General features: G+C 32.1%; 1 protein-coding gene across 2 annotated transcripts in view; it reads left to right on the top strand.

The window, feature by feature from the left end:
- LOC145334349 (uncharacterized) overlaps positions 1-15,884 on the top strand; it is a 43,567-nt gene that overhangs the window by 27,079 nt on the left and 604 nt on the right. For both annotated transcript variants that reach the window (XM_080179776.1, XM_080179778.1), the window contains 20 exons: positions 55-145; positions 516-594; positions 929-1,006; positions 1,866-1,921; positions 3,360-3,424; positions 5,202-5,271; positions 5,495-5,578; positions 7,234-7,269; positions 8,850-8,911; positions 9,521-9,569; positions 10,038-10,113; positions 10,650-10,693; positions 11,449-11,526; positions 11,787-11,836; positions 12,257-12,346; positions 12,493-14,137; positions 14,220-14,267; positions 14,330-15,220; positions 15,301-15,350; positions 15,574-15,637. In XM_080179776.1, the coding sequence (XP_080035902.1) occupies positions 55-145; positions 516-594; positions 929-1,006; positions 1,866-1,921; positions 3,360-3,424; positions 5,202-5,271; positions 5,495-5,578; positions 7,234-7,269; positions 8,850-8,911; positions 9,521-9,569; positions 10,038-10,113; positions 10,650-10,693; positions 11,449-11,526; positions 11,787-11,836; positions 12,257-12,346; positions 12,493-14,137; positions 14,220-14,267; positions 14,330-15,220; positions 15,301-15,350; positions 15,574-15,637 (3,706 nt within the window). The remainder of the gene's footprint in view (positions 1-54; positions 146-515; positions 595-928; positions 1,007-1,865; positions 1,922-3,359; positions 3,425-5,201; positions 5,272-5,494; positions 5,579-7,233; positions 7,270-8,849; positions 8,912-9,520; positions 9,570-10,037; positions 10,114-10,649; positions 10,694-11,448; positions 11,527-11,786; positions 11,837-12,256; positions 12,347-12,492; positions 14,138-14,219; positions 14,268-14,329; positions 15,221-15,300; positions 15,351-15,573; positions 15,638-15,884) is intronic.

Below are 15,884 nucleotides of genomic sequence, written 5' to 3'. Positions count from 1 at the left end.
GTATTATAGACAGCTTTCCGCGGTTATTGAAGTTTTCATGAAAATAAAATTCAGGAATTATTTCAAGACAGTAGAAAAGATGCAGAAAAACTTTGAGAGAGATGCCTCTGCCAGCAGATTTAACGTGGAAAATGAAAACCTAGAGGTAAAAGTTGTCTATGAAGAGGTCCGGGGACAATGAAACGATAATAAATTGGCGGATTGTTTGTAAATAGCGAGATCTAAAATAGAAATGTGATATTATTTATTCATTGCAACGTATTAAAGACAGCTTTCCGCGGATTATATCTTTAAGATTAGAAACAGTTTTGTTAGCCTCGAGGGGCCGAAGGCCAACAAAATTGGTAGTAATATTATGATTTTTACCTTAATATTTGTTGATAATTGTGTGTAATACGATGCGATACATGCTTTTTTAGTATGAATGAGAACCGGTTCTATTCCAGTGGATATTAATCGGTTTCGAAGCCACACTGGAGATGATTTTTCCCAGTGAAAATTTCTATATTTTTCAGGGAACAGGTTTGAGTGTTGGTGACTTGAATATTGTCAAGAGAAGATCAAACTTTTTCCAAACTATGAATAATGCTCCAAGTAAGTTCTATATGTACTTGCTCCGGCCGTTTACGAGATCTTTTCTCATCCAGAGAACTCAAAAGCATCATCCTCTTGTAGTGGGAAGCAATACTCTAATACTGTTGGATATTAGGCAAGTAACAGACTATAGACAACCAACCCTTACATGGCACGACCTTTGAGAAGTCCTAACTGTGCATGGTAATGAGTTGCGCATAGGCCTAGGCATCCCCCTCTACTCTAAATTATGTCGCGCATCTGACATAGCAGCAGTAGAAACCATTTAAAACGTCTTTAGTTTTTAGAATTTTAGAGTACACTATCCTTAAAACGATTAAAATTGTTTTTTTAGGATTAGCCCAATTCGAACCCGGAAAATTGAACAAAAACTTTACCAGTGTTTTCGAAGGAGCTGATAACAGTAGCCAAGGTAAGACTTCTTTCCCTTAAAGGTTCTATTGAGCACTAACCCCCCCCCCCCCCCCCCAGAAAATAAATTGAGTAGTTTTTTTCCCATACCTCAACCCTACCGGGGGATCTTAACTAGGGTTGGGCCGGATATCCGGCCGATTCTAATGCCGGATATGCGGTTCCAGCCGGATAACTGGCCATCGTTCGATATCCGGTCCAACCCTATCTGGTCGGATATTGAAAATGGCCCGATATCCGGCCCAACCCTAATCCTAACCCTGCAATTCCTAACTCAATGGAGCTAACCTAACAATAAGTAATAAACAAACAAACTAATATGATTTTCAATTAATTTCAAATTAGTTAGATGTGGGTCTCTGCTCGACTAGACACATTGAGGGTACTGCCAACTTTTATAAGTTTTCTAAAATTTACTAAGATACTCTGCAAGTATTATGCTAGTTTGCTTGTTGCAGTCATTATTTAGACTTAACCAATTAAATAGAAAAACATTAACACATAGGTGTTAGTAAAGGCTCATATGTAAACTAGCATTTTTAAACTTTTATATAATCATTCTATACTCAAAATTAACAAATTTGGATTCTTTATTTTCCTCAGGGATTGGTATAAGCCCTTGGGCGATAAATTTATGTACATCTCAATTATGGTAAACAAAATTACTTCCCTGTTATACTACGTATTGGAATCGAACAATTGCAATTCAATAAAAGTACACAAAGTTTTGGAGCCAACAAATAATAAAACATGATTATAAAACTATGGGTACCAGTGTAATTTAGAGTACAATATATTTCCCCTTCCACCCTGGTTTCCCGTTTTCAAACCGAAATGATTTATTTCTTAAATTGTTACAGAGAGAGGTAGAGCTCCTAAGAAGAAGATTATTTCTCCTGAAGAAGTTCTCAGAAAGGTAATAGTTATTTCTCGCATCGTATTATAAACGGCTTTCCGCGGATATAGAATGTACAATTATAAGATTAAAACTAGTTTTTTTTAGCCCCGAGTTGCCGAAGGCACGGGCTAAAAAAACTCTATAACCAAGTCCCAAAAATGTAAGTATTTCCATAAATATTATGGTTTCAAGCAGTTTTTCAACAAATTTACTTACAATTTTGCTTCGACTCTCATACATTTTTATTCTGATTATTCAGTTCTGACACTATACAAGTGTTAATGTCCGTTTGTCTTACCGTTTCAGTGCTTCGCTTATATGGATGTTGTCATCCTTGTTTAAACAAAATTTAATGTTTAAAATTTTGAATAAATCCGATAACTATGTACATTACCCCAGGGATCTAAAGGGATAAGACAATGTACATCCCGATTGTAGTTGTCCGGGTATACAGAAATTATTTTTTTTCTTTGTTTGTTTAGTTTTAATAAAACTATGGAATGAAATAATACGGGGGCGCCGTAGCTCTGTGTTACTGCACTGAGTTATGGTGATGAGAATTCTAGTTCAAACCCATACATGTTGCAATCACAACATGTTGTCTCGAATTCTCCAATGTGTATTCACGCAACCTCCCCCAGTTGCGTTGGAAGGGAGAGTGTTAGGTAGTTTGGATGACTAATAATCAAGTGTATAATACCATCACTTCCCTTAATCCCAGGCTCCTCTGAGGAGAGTGTCATTCATTACGGTGACTTAATCTGGGACACCTGCCATACTCAAAATCCGCGAGGATGAGGTAATAACGAGGAGCTCTCATGAGACAGCGTGTCAAGTCATACTTGAACGTGGAGCTTAAACTGGCCCTGGTGGCTATACAAAAGTGTCTCAGCATACTCCAGGAGTCTTAGGTTCAAACCCTAAGAAACTATGGCTAATCAATCAATCAATCAATGAAATAATCTTTTTCAGTTTAATTTTGGCGGAACTAAAGTGGATTTTTGGTTACCAATCTGTAAATTTTGTTATTTTCATAACTTCTTTTAAACCTTTTTTTTCAGGAAAGCTTTGAATTGCCAATGAAAAATCAATCTAAAATGTAATAGACAAAAAACTTTTAGTAAAACATAAATATTGATCTTTTATAGAATGACCGACAGACCGACGGACCAAGCAAATAATATACTGGATGCTCATAATTATAGAAAGACTGCACAAAAATTTCAGTCGTCTATCTTCATTATTAGTCAAAAAGATTATTTTTCCAACAAACGGTGTCCTACAGATAGAAGGACAAACAGGCAGACGAAAATACAGACAGATGAACAAACTATTACAATTATTTAGTAGCTTAGCCACAAAAATATAATCCTTCTTTACCAAACCATTTAAATTTACAATTTGAGCCTACACTGTTAGACAAACAAAAATAGATTAATCATAAACAATGTTGTAGGAAGAAGAATTTGATTCAGAAAGGCTGGTCAGACAGAGAGAGATTGAGGAACTACGAGAAGCCAGGTAAATAACAGACAGCCTAACAGATCATTCTTAGTAAAGAGAAGATTTTACATTTTACTAAATACAGTGTGTTTTTTTATGAGAACATTTTTGAAAGCAATTTTACCCCACTTATAGTTATCAGAATTTAATGATTAATGGCTTATTTTCTTCGTTTTTTATAATCATTTATAGAACATTAAAAAAAATTTCAGTTTTTATTAAAAAGTACAGTAAAATCAAAAATTCAAAACTTAGGTGTCAACGTCTAAAAAAGGTTTTAGCGCATTTTTCTTAAGCTCAAATCTTCTACCCTTTGCAAGAAAAAAATTGGATTTTCAGTAGTCCACTTTGGGGGCTAGTACTCCCTCCCTGGTTGAGATAAAGTATCTGTATCAATTTTTAAACTCTGTATCTCAACTTTGAAGCGTTTTGCAGCCATTCTAGCAAAGGATAGAAGATTTGAGCATGAGAAAATGCGCTAAAACCATTTTTAGATGTTGACACCTAGATTTTGAATTTTTTATTTTACTGTACTTTTTTAATAAAAACTGAAATATTTTTTTGATGTTCTATAAATTGTTATAAAAAACAAAGAAAATAAGCCATTAATCATTAAATTCTGATAACTATAAGTGAGGTAAAATTGCTTTCAAAAAAGTTCTCATAAAAAACACATTGTATAAATAATATACACTGGCAAATGCTTTAGTTAAGTCATATAAGACCAAAAATAAAAACTTCTAAAAAATCTTAACAGAAAATAAAACTTACTACTAATACAATAGGATGTTTTAATGATTTACTAGTGTTAAACTGCGTATCTTTTTCGTGCCCACTGCATATTTGGAACATTTTTTCTAAAGTATTTTAATTACTTTTATAACAGCTTTTTGTTCATTTTTGATAGTTTTTACTTAATTATCTACTTAAAGGCTTAGGACAGGTGAAAAATCTAATTTCAATTTCTTTTTAATTTCATTTGTTTATATATGTATAGTATGATTATTGTTTAATCAATCTGTCTGTCTTTACATTTCTATGTCTATCTATCTTTCAGTTTATCTATTTGTCTGACTATTTATTCATAGATATATCTTTATGTCTGACTGTTTTCTATCTGTCTGTTTGTACATCAGTTTATCTATCTATAAACATGTCTACAAACATGTGCATATTCGTCATTCTATATAAATGTTTTCTACCTATCTGTAAGAATCAGTCTATCTATTTATCTAATTGTATGTCTATCTATCTGCCTGCTTATCTGCCTGCTAATCTGCTATCTATCAAAATTATTGTCTATCAACTGTCTGAACATCTATCTCAATGTCTATCTATCTATTTGTCTGCCAATTTATCTATCTATCTATCTAAAAACTAGCTACCTCCAGAAAACACATCACTCTACAACTATATATCTATACTAGCGGCTATGCCCCTAGAGGCCTCTAGTGGCACTTTAAATGTTGTTGTTTGTTAAAGTTAATTTTTTATGTACGATACCACCTTATTTGACGTTGAAGTCTCCCCTAAATTAAATTTTTTTTTTGATTTTTTTGTCATTTCTCTTGGGAGGGTGGTGGTACCTTCCCCCAAAATAGTTATAAACCTTCCTGGGAACTATGAGAAGCTACCCTGTTAAGGAGAACCCGATCGGTTCAGCGGTTAGCGAGATCCTTCGCTACAAACAGACAAACACACAAACAGACAGACATCGTTCTACTTTGTATTATAGATATGATATATCTATCTATCTATCTATCTATCTATCTATCTATCTACATTATCTATTTAGAAAGAACTGGGTGCCTCCTGAAGACACCCCTCCAACACATCACTCTTCAACTGCCAGACCAGAAATTCAGGTATTACAAATAAATTATACTTTTGGGGGACATTTCTGTCAGGAGGAAGGTGATACAGAGGGTAAAAATAGTAATAAACCTTCCCAGGACCTGAGAATGGGAAGCTACATTTGAAAGGAGAACCATATCGGTTAAGCAGTTAGCAAGATCCTTAGGTACAGTACATACAGACACATAGATAACCTCTTAGACATCCTGTTACTGTTATATAATGTTTATCAAGGTTGGAGGTAGCAAGGGTGATGTAACAAAACGTTGGCTCCAGGTGTCCCAGGATGACCGCAAAGAAAAAGCACAATCTCTAGAGGTATCTATCTATCTTCATTTCAGGGGTAGGAATATTGTACATGAAGATAAAATTCTTTGTTATTTTTCTGAAAAAATATTTAATGTTCATCGTTATTGAAAGGTTGTTAAATCTTTTAGTTTTAAGAATATTTGAAAACTAGAGAAAAACTCATATGTACAGTATATGCCCTGTACAAAATTGGACACTGAATTCGCCTGTCACCGGATTGTTGTGTATAAGAAAGCTGGCGTCAGACTGCATTTTGTGTCAAACATATGTTTTTCTGAGTTGCTAGGGTATAATAGGCATAATTAGGAGACTAAAAAGGAACAATAGTTACATGGTTATAATCTATTAAAATCTATTTCAAATAAAGAAACCTAATATTAGGGTAAATGTCAGTGAGTGAAGTTAAATTAGACTGTTAATTACACTGGTACCCAAGATTTATGTAACTACGTTATCTTATTCGTAGGCTATAAAAAAAATTGGTACTTATAGATATAAGCATCAACTGAAGAGGTTATAAAATTTACCCTCATTTGGGATGTATATCAATTTGTCGTCCATTTTATTATCCCTTAAGATCTCTGTGAAATAATATAAAGGGAAGCATATTCAAACAGCATTGAAACAGGCTGATTAGGGTGATTTTTGAGAAGGGGAATCTAAGTATCATAGAACATTGTGTAGCAGAAGCTAGGCCCATTTTAGTCAGATTCATTGTCACAGAGGAAACAAAATTTCTCGGGGTGTTTTCAAAATACAACATAAACCTAAATATATATTAAATAGCTAATATAACACAAGAAATTAAAAAGTCAATTGTTAGGTTTTTAAAAAATAATTAATGATTATAAAAACGTATGTACGTCCGTCTGTATAGGCAAGTTAGAATTGTCCCCATAATTTCAATCTTGTTTTTATATTTTCAGCTAAAATATAGAAACGTTAAAAATTTGTAGTCTTGGGTTTGTCACCAAAAATTGTTTAAAATGCAACAGACAAATGGATATAGAATACGTGGATATTGTGAGAGATTCTCACATACCCTGATAAATATTTCTACCAACTGGCAATTATAACGACACCACCATCCCCCTCTTTTGATTTTACCCCATCTTCTATCCTGAACTTGGAGAGGCGTATTGACTATGTCAGCAACCTAAATTAAGGAGAAAACTTTCCCTGTCACAATCTCCACGTATTCTATATATATTAACAGACATTTATATACATTCTACATACATTCATATACAGAAAGAATTTAAAATGAATTTTAAATGGATTATTTACACTTTTCTTTAGGTCACAAATAACTAATTTTTGTATAAAAGTACGTCTGATTGTTTAGGGATAACTTTTTTTGGTTCTTTCATATAGATAGATTTATACTACTTTGGTGTACGACATACATAAAAAAGAACAATATTATACGAATAAATGAATATTACATACACTTATATTGCATACAGTCAAATTTTATTGATATATTTATTTTATATGAATATTTTCTTCCCAAATTGCAGTTTCCTAAAAGGCTGGAAGTATGTAGTAATGTATATTCACACATTGTTTTCATACCAGCTATTTAATAGATAGGCTTTATAGACACGTTTTCTTCCACAGTTAAAATCCCTTAAAGATTTGATGTTATATATTTTTTATTTTAGGTTCCTGGTAGAATTAGTGTAAGTCCAATTTTTATGGTAAGTTTTTTTTATCAATTCATAGGGTTTTAATAGATTTTCTCATTATTTATTAGAGTTTTATAAATATGGTTACATGATAGAAAAACACTTTAAAACTAACTTTATAAACCTTATTCCTTATAAACATTTTGTTAGCGTTTGTGATCGTGCGATCTTGGTCTGCTAGGAGGAAAACAAATTAAGCGGCAAAGAAGTTGTATCAACTTTTTTGCTTTTTATTTAAGATAGCTAGCCGGTCCTTTCAGTAAGTAGTAGATGTAAAATTTTTCATAGAATTCAGATATGCAATCGGTTTTTTTGTAGACCTCTTATTTTTTAAGTAATTTAAGTTTTTAAAAAAAATAATTAAGTCGGTTTTAAGGTACTAAAACGCAACAAAATAAAAGAAGAAAATGGCCAGTATTAACAAAAATAGTAAGATCTTTAATTTGACACCTTACTTTTAAAATTCTGTTGAGTAATTATTGAAAAAATCTATTTTTTTAACCTCGGTTTAATAAAAACTTTAGACCTAAATATTTTCTCAAACAGACATAAAAAACATGGGTTCATATATACCTTTAGAATCAGAAAAATATTACGAATCTATTCTAAGCAAAATTGAAAAAGTTTTATAAAACTATAATAAAAAAAATAAGTTTATTTTAAGAATCATAATTTTCGGCTTTAAAGGGTTAGCTTGAACCAAACCTGAACAAAACCTAAACAAAAGACAATGCAATGTAGCAGATATTTTTTAAACACAAGAAACAATAATGTATTTTTAACTGCATTGTTTTGAAGTTTATAAACAGACTGATGCATATTTGTTCATAATTTTTCATTCTTTACATGTTCTTTAATATCACTATATTTATTGTAGTATCTATTGTATATATTGTATGAACGTTCTCCTTTTTTTCTGGCAATTCTATAGGTTAATTTTATAGATTAAGCTTCCCGATTCGTCAATTTTTGCGATTTGTGATTGGCTAGTTTAGTAGTTACAATTCTTAAAATAACTTTTTTATTTTTTCTATTTTTTATTACAATTTTTTTAAACTTTTTCAATTTTGCTTACAATGGATTCATATTATTTTTCTCATTCTAATGGTATATATGAACCCATATTTTTTATGTCTGTATGAGAAAATATTTAGGTTTAATGTTTTGATTAAACCGAGGTTAAAAAAATAGATTTTTTCAACAATTACTCAACAGAATTTTAAAAGTAAGGTGTCAAATTAAAGATCTTACTATTTTTGTTTATACTGGCTATTTTCTTCTTTTATTTTGTTGCGTTTTAGTACCTTAAAACCGACTTAATTATTTTTTTAAAAAACTTAAATTACTTAAAAAATAAGAGGTCTACAAAAAAAACCGATTGCATATCTGAATTCTATGAAAAATTTTACATCTACTACTTACTGAAAGGACCGGCTAGCTATCTTAAATAAAAAGCAAAAAAGTTGATACAACTTCTTTTAAATATTTAAAAAGTTGCCTTAGTTTCAGTACTCAAGTCCAGAACAGCCAAAAAAGTAAAATTTTGAGTGACTTATTGCAAAATACAAACTAAAGATAAATGTATCTTTTAGGGAGGTCCAACTCTAGACCAACCAGATGTCGTTGATGCACCTAAAGAACCAATCAAAAAGAGGTAATAATAGTTATTTATCGCATTGCATTGTACTATAAGCAGATATCTGCGAATATGAAAATTTGTAATATTTAAACCTGTTTTGTTAGCCCCGAGGCCTAGTTCGCTAAAACGTCGTGATACGGTGCTATGCATGATTTTTCAATCTGGCTAAAAACCGTTTCTAATCCAGCGGATATTAATCGGTTTCGAAGCCATACCGGAAGAATATTTTTAAAACATTCATAAATGGTACTTTTATCCTTGCTCACAGATGTAGCCTGACGCTAAAATATGCTAATCAATTGAAAAAAAACTTAGCCACAAGCCAGCTATACTGTTTTGATAGCAGATTATTGCAATTAGATAAATTTTGAAAAGCATATGTTATATGTACTATATAATTTATTCATATTTGTCCTGGTTCTTATACCAAATTATCATGTACTCCATTAAAGTGAAATTTGTAGCCGGCTAAATCATCCAACATCCTATAGCTTTACCCCATACCTTACCCTTCTGCTGGATATACGAACTGACCAATAAATGACATGGGAAAAAGCAACCTAAATTTCGGACAATATTTCTCCTGTCATAATATCCTTGTAAATTCTATATCCATTGTTGTAGAGAGCCTACTGGTGGTAAGGTTACTGAGAGATGGCTACAACATTGCAAGGTAAACAAAGTCAAGTAGAAAAAGATACAAGATAACCTTTAAAGTTGTTATTTGTGTAATACTTTTTTTAAAGCTTGCTACAGTTAGTTGGGATGGGTCCTTCCGTCTTTTTATAAATTTACACATGTTATAAAGGTACTATCGATTTGAAACTTTGTATGATGATTCCTATAACAATTAGTTACGATCTATTAAGCGTAGCAGCTGTATAATCGTTACCTGAAAGTCCGTACATCCAATTAAAACATGCTGATTTTTATTGACAACAACTTTTTGTATGATATAATTATCCTATTCATATGACTTTAAGAACAATGATTCCAAGGTCAACAAGGTAAAATATTACAAACAAGGCAACTCTATAATCAAATCTTTATTACATTATTTAATACATTATTATATTTTCAAGCTCTGAAATAATTTAAATGCTAAAATATTTCATTTTCTATTAATTTGAATAATTTTTAGAAAGATTCTCCTCAAAGGTCCAGATCAGCTCATGCACTCCACAGAAACAAGCTTCCAGATAATGCCTGGGTGCAAGGTAGATTTACTCTTCACAAGGAGTCTTTTCACTATATGTTTTAGGTTTTGAAGCCTTTATAGTGCCTCTAAAAAATAACGTCACATAATACAAATGACTTATAAAAGGCCAATACACAGACTAAATTACCAATGGCAGTTCAGTATACATTTTAATTGACCAATGGTGAGCCAGTATGACGTCATCTTTATAGGCACTATAAAAAGCTTCTTTAGTTTTAGATTGTTTATTTCTCTACCCCTGAATATAATTTTCTGAGTTAGATAGGGTTAAGCCTTAATTTAATGGTTGACCTATAGTTTTTAATGTCCCAACAACTTTCTTGAACCACAAATATTTATTGAAAGAAACATTTTTCCAGGTATGGCTTAGTTAAGTAAATAATAAGAACCCTGTGGGGCTACAATTACTAGAAACTAATTAAAAATAAAATTTAATTGTAACCTACCAATTCATGTTCGGAATATAATGAATATGAAAACTTCTCCTAATTGTTTTCTTAGTCATTTATCCCAAAACCTTTAATTAAATTTTAGAATCATCAGAGCGAGATGACACACAAAGAAGGAAAGCACTCATGGTAATATAAATCATAATTTCGCAATATTCATATAGACAAGAACAATTACAATAAAATTTATCGATGGAATGGAAATTTCCAGTATGGCTTCGAAAGAAACCAATTAATAATCGATGGATTAGAATGGGTTTAGGGCCTTACTGAAAAATAATGTATCATATCTTATAATAGACAATTTTCCACGAAAAATAAACTAGAAGTAAATCTTAGTTTATTTGGACCGGGATTTTGGCTCTTCAACTCAACATAACTTTCATTAATGTAATATTATTCATTTTTCTTTCCGCGGAAAGCTGTAAATAGTACTATTCTAAACCTTGAAGCTTCCAACAAAAACTTTTCAATCAAACCACTGTATCTTTCTCTTCGGACATACAGAAAAACTAGTATCCTTATATTATACTAAAGTAACAGGATGGCTGTGTGTTTGTCTGTGTGTTTGTACCAAAGGATCTCGCTAACCGCTGAACCGGTCGGGTTCTCCTTAACAGGGTAGCTTCTCATAGGTCCTGGGAAGGTTTATAACTATTTTTGGGGAGGGTACCATCACCCTCCCAAGAGAAATCGCCCCTAGAAAAAAATTACCCTTCCCAAAAAAGAGACTTCAACGAAACATAAAACAATTATTTCTCTAACTAGATATTTAAATTAAAAAAAGCATTCAAAGTGCTACTAGAGGCCTCTAGGGGCGTAGCCGCTAGTTTTTTAAAAATAAAATACTAAGGTATAAATATTTCAGCCATTTTGTTTTACAGGAGCTTGAGGTGATCAAGAAAGCGCGGGAAGAAATGCAAGATGAAAATATTTATGATTTTACAACTGTTAGAATGCAGGCATACAAAACTATAGATAGAAATTAACTTTCCCCTTTTTTTGGCGAAAATAATATGAGCAATCTCATTAAATATTTTTGTCTGGAGCTTTAGATTTTGATAATTAAAACAGACAGACAACAGACATCGTGTTTTTTTTATATAAGGATTATACCATTTTTCTCTCTTCAAAAATCATTAAAATAGTGTGTTCCATTAACAGATGATTTTGCCAACTAACTACTACCTAACTTATAGTCAATAGTTGTGTATGATTGTAGGAGAGAAGAAAGGAGGCACTCATGGAACTTGAAACTGTCAAATCTCTCAGGTGAAATGGGGATTTACATTAATTGTAGTCCTGTAATGTTTTTTTTTCTGAATTCATTCATGATATGATACAGTTTCTTTTGATTTTTTGAAATGGTATAATATATTAAAATTATTGGTTAAAAAGATTGAATACTAAAACAAAGGAAGGGGACAATGGCTAGTAAATTACATATTGGTACCAAAATTAATCTTAATCTTGTTTGTCGGTTTACTAAGGCTACTTTTGCTTAATTTGGATTGAGGTTACTTACAAATTATTCAAGTTTTCAAACTTTTAACCCAAATTTTTAAATATTCTACCTGAAAACAGGTTGATTATAATTAAGCTTTAAACTTGGTTTCTTTCCTATGCTAGACTCACCTAAAATGTCTATATCATAAGTTAAACCTAATAACACACATTTTAAAACTTGTACAGGCAAAACAGAGTGGAGGAAAATATTTATGACTTTACACAAGATTACAAAGCTATGAGACAACAAGAAATAGAAATGGCCCTGAAAATGAGGTATGAATAATTTGAATATGTCTTTTAAAAAAATTGATAAAGTAAATTATGTTCTATTTATACTATTTTTATATACATTACCCCTAATTCTATTCTATACAAATACATTTTTAGAGTAGCAACTCTACTTAGGATTTAAATTTTAGATCTTCTGGCAAGGAATATGCAGTAGAATCAACTCCCAGTGTTGCTAAGGTGACTGGACTTGAAAGATCAAAATCAAGCCACACAGTCAAATTCAAAGAAGATACTACTGAAAAACAAGTTAAAGTGGAAAAGAAGAAGTCTTTTTCATTTGGGAAATCAAGCAAGGATGATGTGAAAGTCACTCCTGTAGATGAACAGAAAAAGACAAAGGAGAAAACTGATGTCCTTCAAAGATCTGAATCTTTCTTCCGTGACAAGCTGAGATCACTCTCCTCAGAGAGCAAAGAACAGAAGCAAGGACAGTCAGTTAAACAGGAAATGGAGCCAAGACCTAAAACTCCCAGCTTTGTTGACAAACTCAGATCTTTGTCATCTGAAAAGAAGGAAGCAAAGGAAGTTTCTGTGAGTGATATTGAAGAAGATGCCAGGCCCAAGACTCCTAGTTTTGTTGAGAAACTCAAGTCTTCAAAGTCAATGGAAAAGCTGTCTGGTCTGTTTGGTGGTGCCTCAGAGGATAAATCTGCTGATGAAGTTCCTAGGCCTAAAACTCCAACTTTTATGGAAAAACTAAAATCAGCTAAATCAAAGGAAAAACTAGCAGAAGCTGAAACAGACAATGAATCTTCATTGATTGGAAGAATTAGGGGAAGATCAATGGAAAGAAAGGCTGATATTTATGCTAAGATCAAGGAAACGCGAGAGATGGTTCAAAATACTCAGAAAGATATCGTTGAGTCATTTGAAAATACTGAAAAGGTTATAACAGAAAAGTTTGATCAAATAAGATCTAAATCTCAAGAAGCTAAGAAGAGAATCATGTGGAATCAAGCTGATGTAGAGGCAATTGAAGCTGCTAGAAATGAAATTGTTAAAACAGAAGTAAACAAAAGTGGAATGTATAAGGTCTCCAGCCTCGAAAGGGAAAAATCCAAGAGCAAAGAGAGGAAAACATCAAAATCTAATTCATCGGAAAAAGCAAATAAAGACCCCAAAAAGTTGGAGAAATCATCAAGCTCTGAAAAAGCAGATAAAAAGGTGAAGAAGTCGGGAAGTTCTGAAATGAAAGATGAAGTAGAAAATGAACCAAAACCAGCCAAATCCTCTATGTTCAACAGATATTCTGGATTTTTTGAAGAAAAGGCTTCAGAAGTTAAGAATCTAGCTAACAAATTTACTGATTCTAAGCAAGAGAATGTGGAAGACAAAAAATCAGTGAGCGAAGAATCATCCAAGCCATCAATGTTCAACAAGTATTCCAAAGCATTGGAAGAAAAGGCATCTGGAGTTAAAAGTCTTGCAAATAAATTTACTGAATCAGTTGCAGCTAAAGAGGGTGTTATTGATGAAGTAAAAACAACTGAAGAAACAACCAAATCATCAGTGATTAGTAAGTATACTAAAGTCTTTACAGCTAATGAAGAAAAGTCATCTGAAGTTAAAAGTGTCGCTAACAAATTCAACATTGCAGCTCCTCAGCAATTCAATTCTACCCCAAAACAATTTAACGCAACTCCAAGCCAATACAATTCAACTCCTAAACAATTCAATGAAACTTTAAAGCAGGAAGTTATTGAGGAAAAGAAACCTAATGTAGAGGACCTGTACAGTAAAGTTAACAAAAAGACAAAGAAGCAGGAAGAAAAGGTATTTTTTTCTTAAAAAAAAAAAATTATTTTTATAATCTTAAGAGGAATAATGTACTTAATAACTTCTGTGGTATTTTTAGAAAGAAGAAGCACGAAAAGTACCTGATCTGATCCAGGAAAGTGTCAAGGTGAACTTTTGTGAATTTTTCTATTTATAAAATATTGATATTTAATATTTTTTCTTATTTAGGTCTCCAATAATCCTAGCCCAACTAAATCTTTTATTAAACCTGGTGAAGATCATAACAAGATCAATTTGGATGATCTAAAGGGATACAAGATAGAAAAGTGTAATCTGAAAGCAACTGATACAACTAAAATAATACCATCTAGAGTTGCAAACTGTACACCACGACCATTTGTTCCATTTTCCGGAGGATCTGGTCTGTCTAGTAGTCCAGCCTTTACAACACCATCAGCCTCTCCTATGCCTCCTTATACTTCATCCCCAATTCCGCCTGTAGTAACTCCAGTAAGTTATACTTCACCAGCATTTCTTAACACTGCTCCAGCTACTTTTGCCCCCAGTCCTGTAGCTTTTACTGCCACTCCCAATTCAAATGTCCAGAAGCCCACACCCCAACTCTCCCCAAAAGTTGAGGACCACAAGCAAGAAAAAGTAACAACACCAGTGGCAGGTTCTGCTTTCTCCAAGTTTGTTGACTCAATTCAGTTTCCACCTGTCATTGACAAACAACCAGCTGCTGAGCCCACTTATGATGAACCATCTTTTGTTGCCACAGTTAACACCAGCTCTACATCAAATCTTAACAAAGCTGCAGAAAAAGAGGATAAAAAAGTATACAGCAAGGCTGAAAAGTTTGCCAAATACATTCAGAAGAAGACAGAAAAACAGTCTGAGACTGTTACAGCTTCATCCAGTGCTTTGAACCCAGGTCCTATGTATGAGCCAGTAAACATACTTACTGCTGAACTCCCAGATGTTGCTAATGTAACAGAAAAAGGAGAAGAAGAAAAAACTGAGGAGAATTCCTTTGTGTCCAAATTTAAAGAATTTAAAACCAAAACTATTTCTGAGGTCACTGAATTAAAAACCAAGACTAAATTAGAAGTTTCTAAGGTAAGTTACAAAGTAACTAAAATCTGTATTCTTTATAACAAAAAGTTTTTTTTATTACTAATTTCTAAAATTATTTGTAGTTAACTAGAAGTAGATCTGTACAGAAAAAAGAAACTGTTGTGACTGAAAGGTTTGATTAGATTAGTATTTTATACATTATTTTTATTTTTCTCTAGATTAAGTTTTTTTTATAATTTTAATGCAAAATAAACTATAGAGCTATTTACTGAAACTGACTTTAGATTTTAAATATTGGAAAGAATGAGGGAGGAAATAAATCGACTAAAATATTATTTTTTATTATCCATATTATTTTACAGAATTTCTATTATGTTTTATTTTATTAAATTTAGGAGGTCATCCAACCAATCTGATAGCAAAGTATCTAGAACTAGATCTGAAAGTAGAACTCAGAAGGTAAAAATTAATATGCACAATTTACTTTTTTTTTTATAAATTAGAGTAAAGCATTATTTCTTTGCTAGTGTCAATCCTTATTATATAAAGATTTATAAATGTTTTCTGTCTCCAGCTTAAGATTTCGATTAAAACTGCTGAACCGATGAGTTCTACAAATTAGGGACAAACAATGGTTTTAGGCTATTTTGTTTATAGATTTATAGTATGGTTTTATATATATTCTTCTCTTTCCTGTTCTTTTGAA

This window comes from Acartia tonsa, chromosome 12 (assembly GCF_053477335.1).
Source record: "Acartia tonsa isolate MP-2025a chromosome 12, ASM5347733v1, whole genome shotgun sequence".
NCBI classification, from domain to species: Eukaryota; Metazoa; Arthropoda; class Copepoda; order Calanoida; family Acartiidae; genus Acartia; species Acartia tonsa.
Note: the sequence above shows the minus strand (reverse complement) of the source record. Positions and strands in the feature narration are given on the sequence as shown.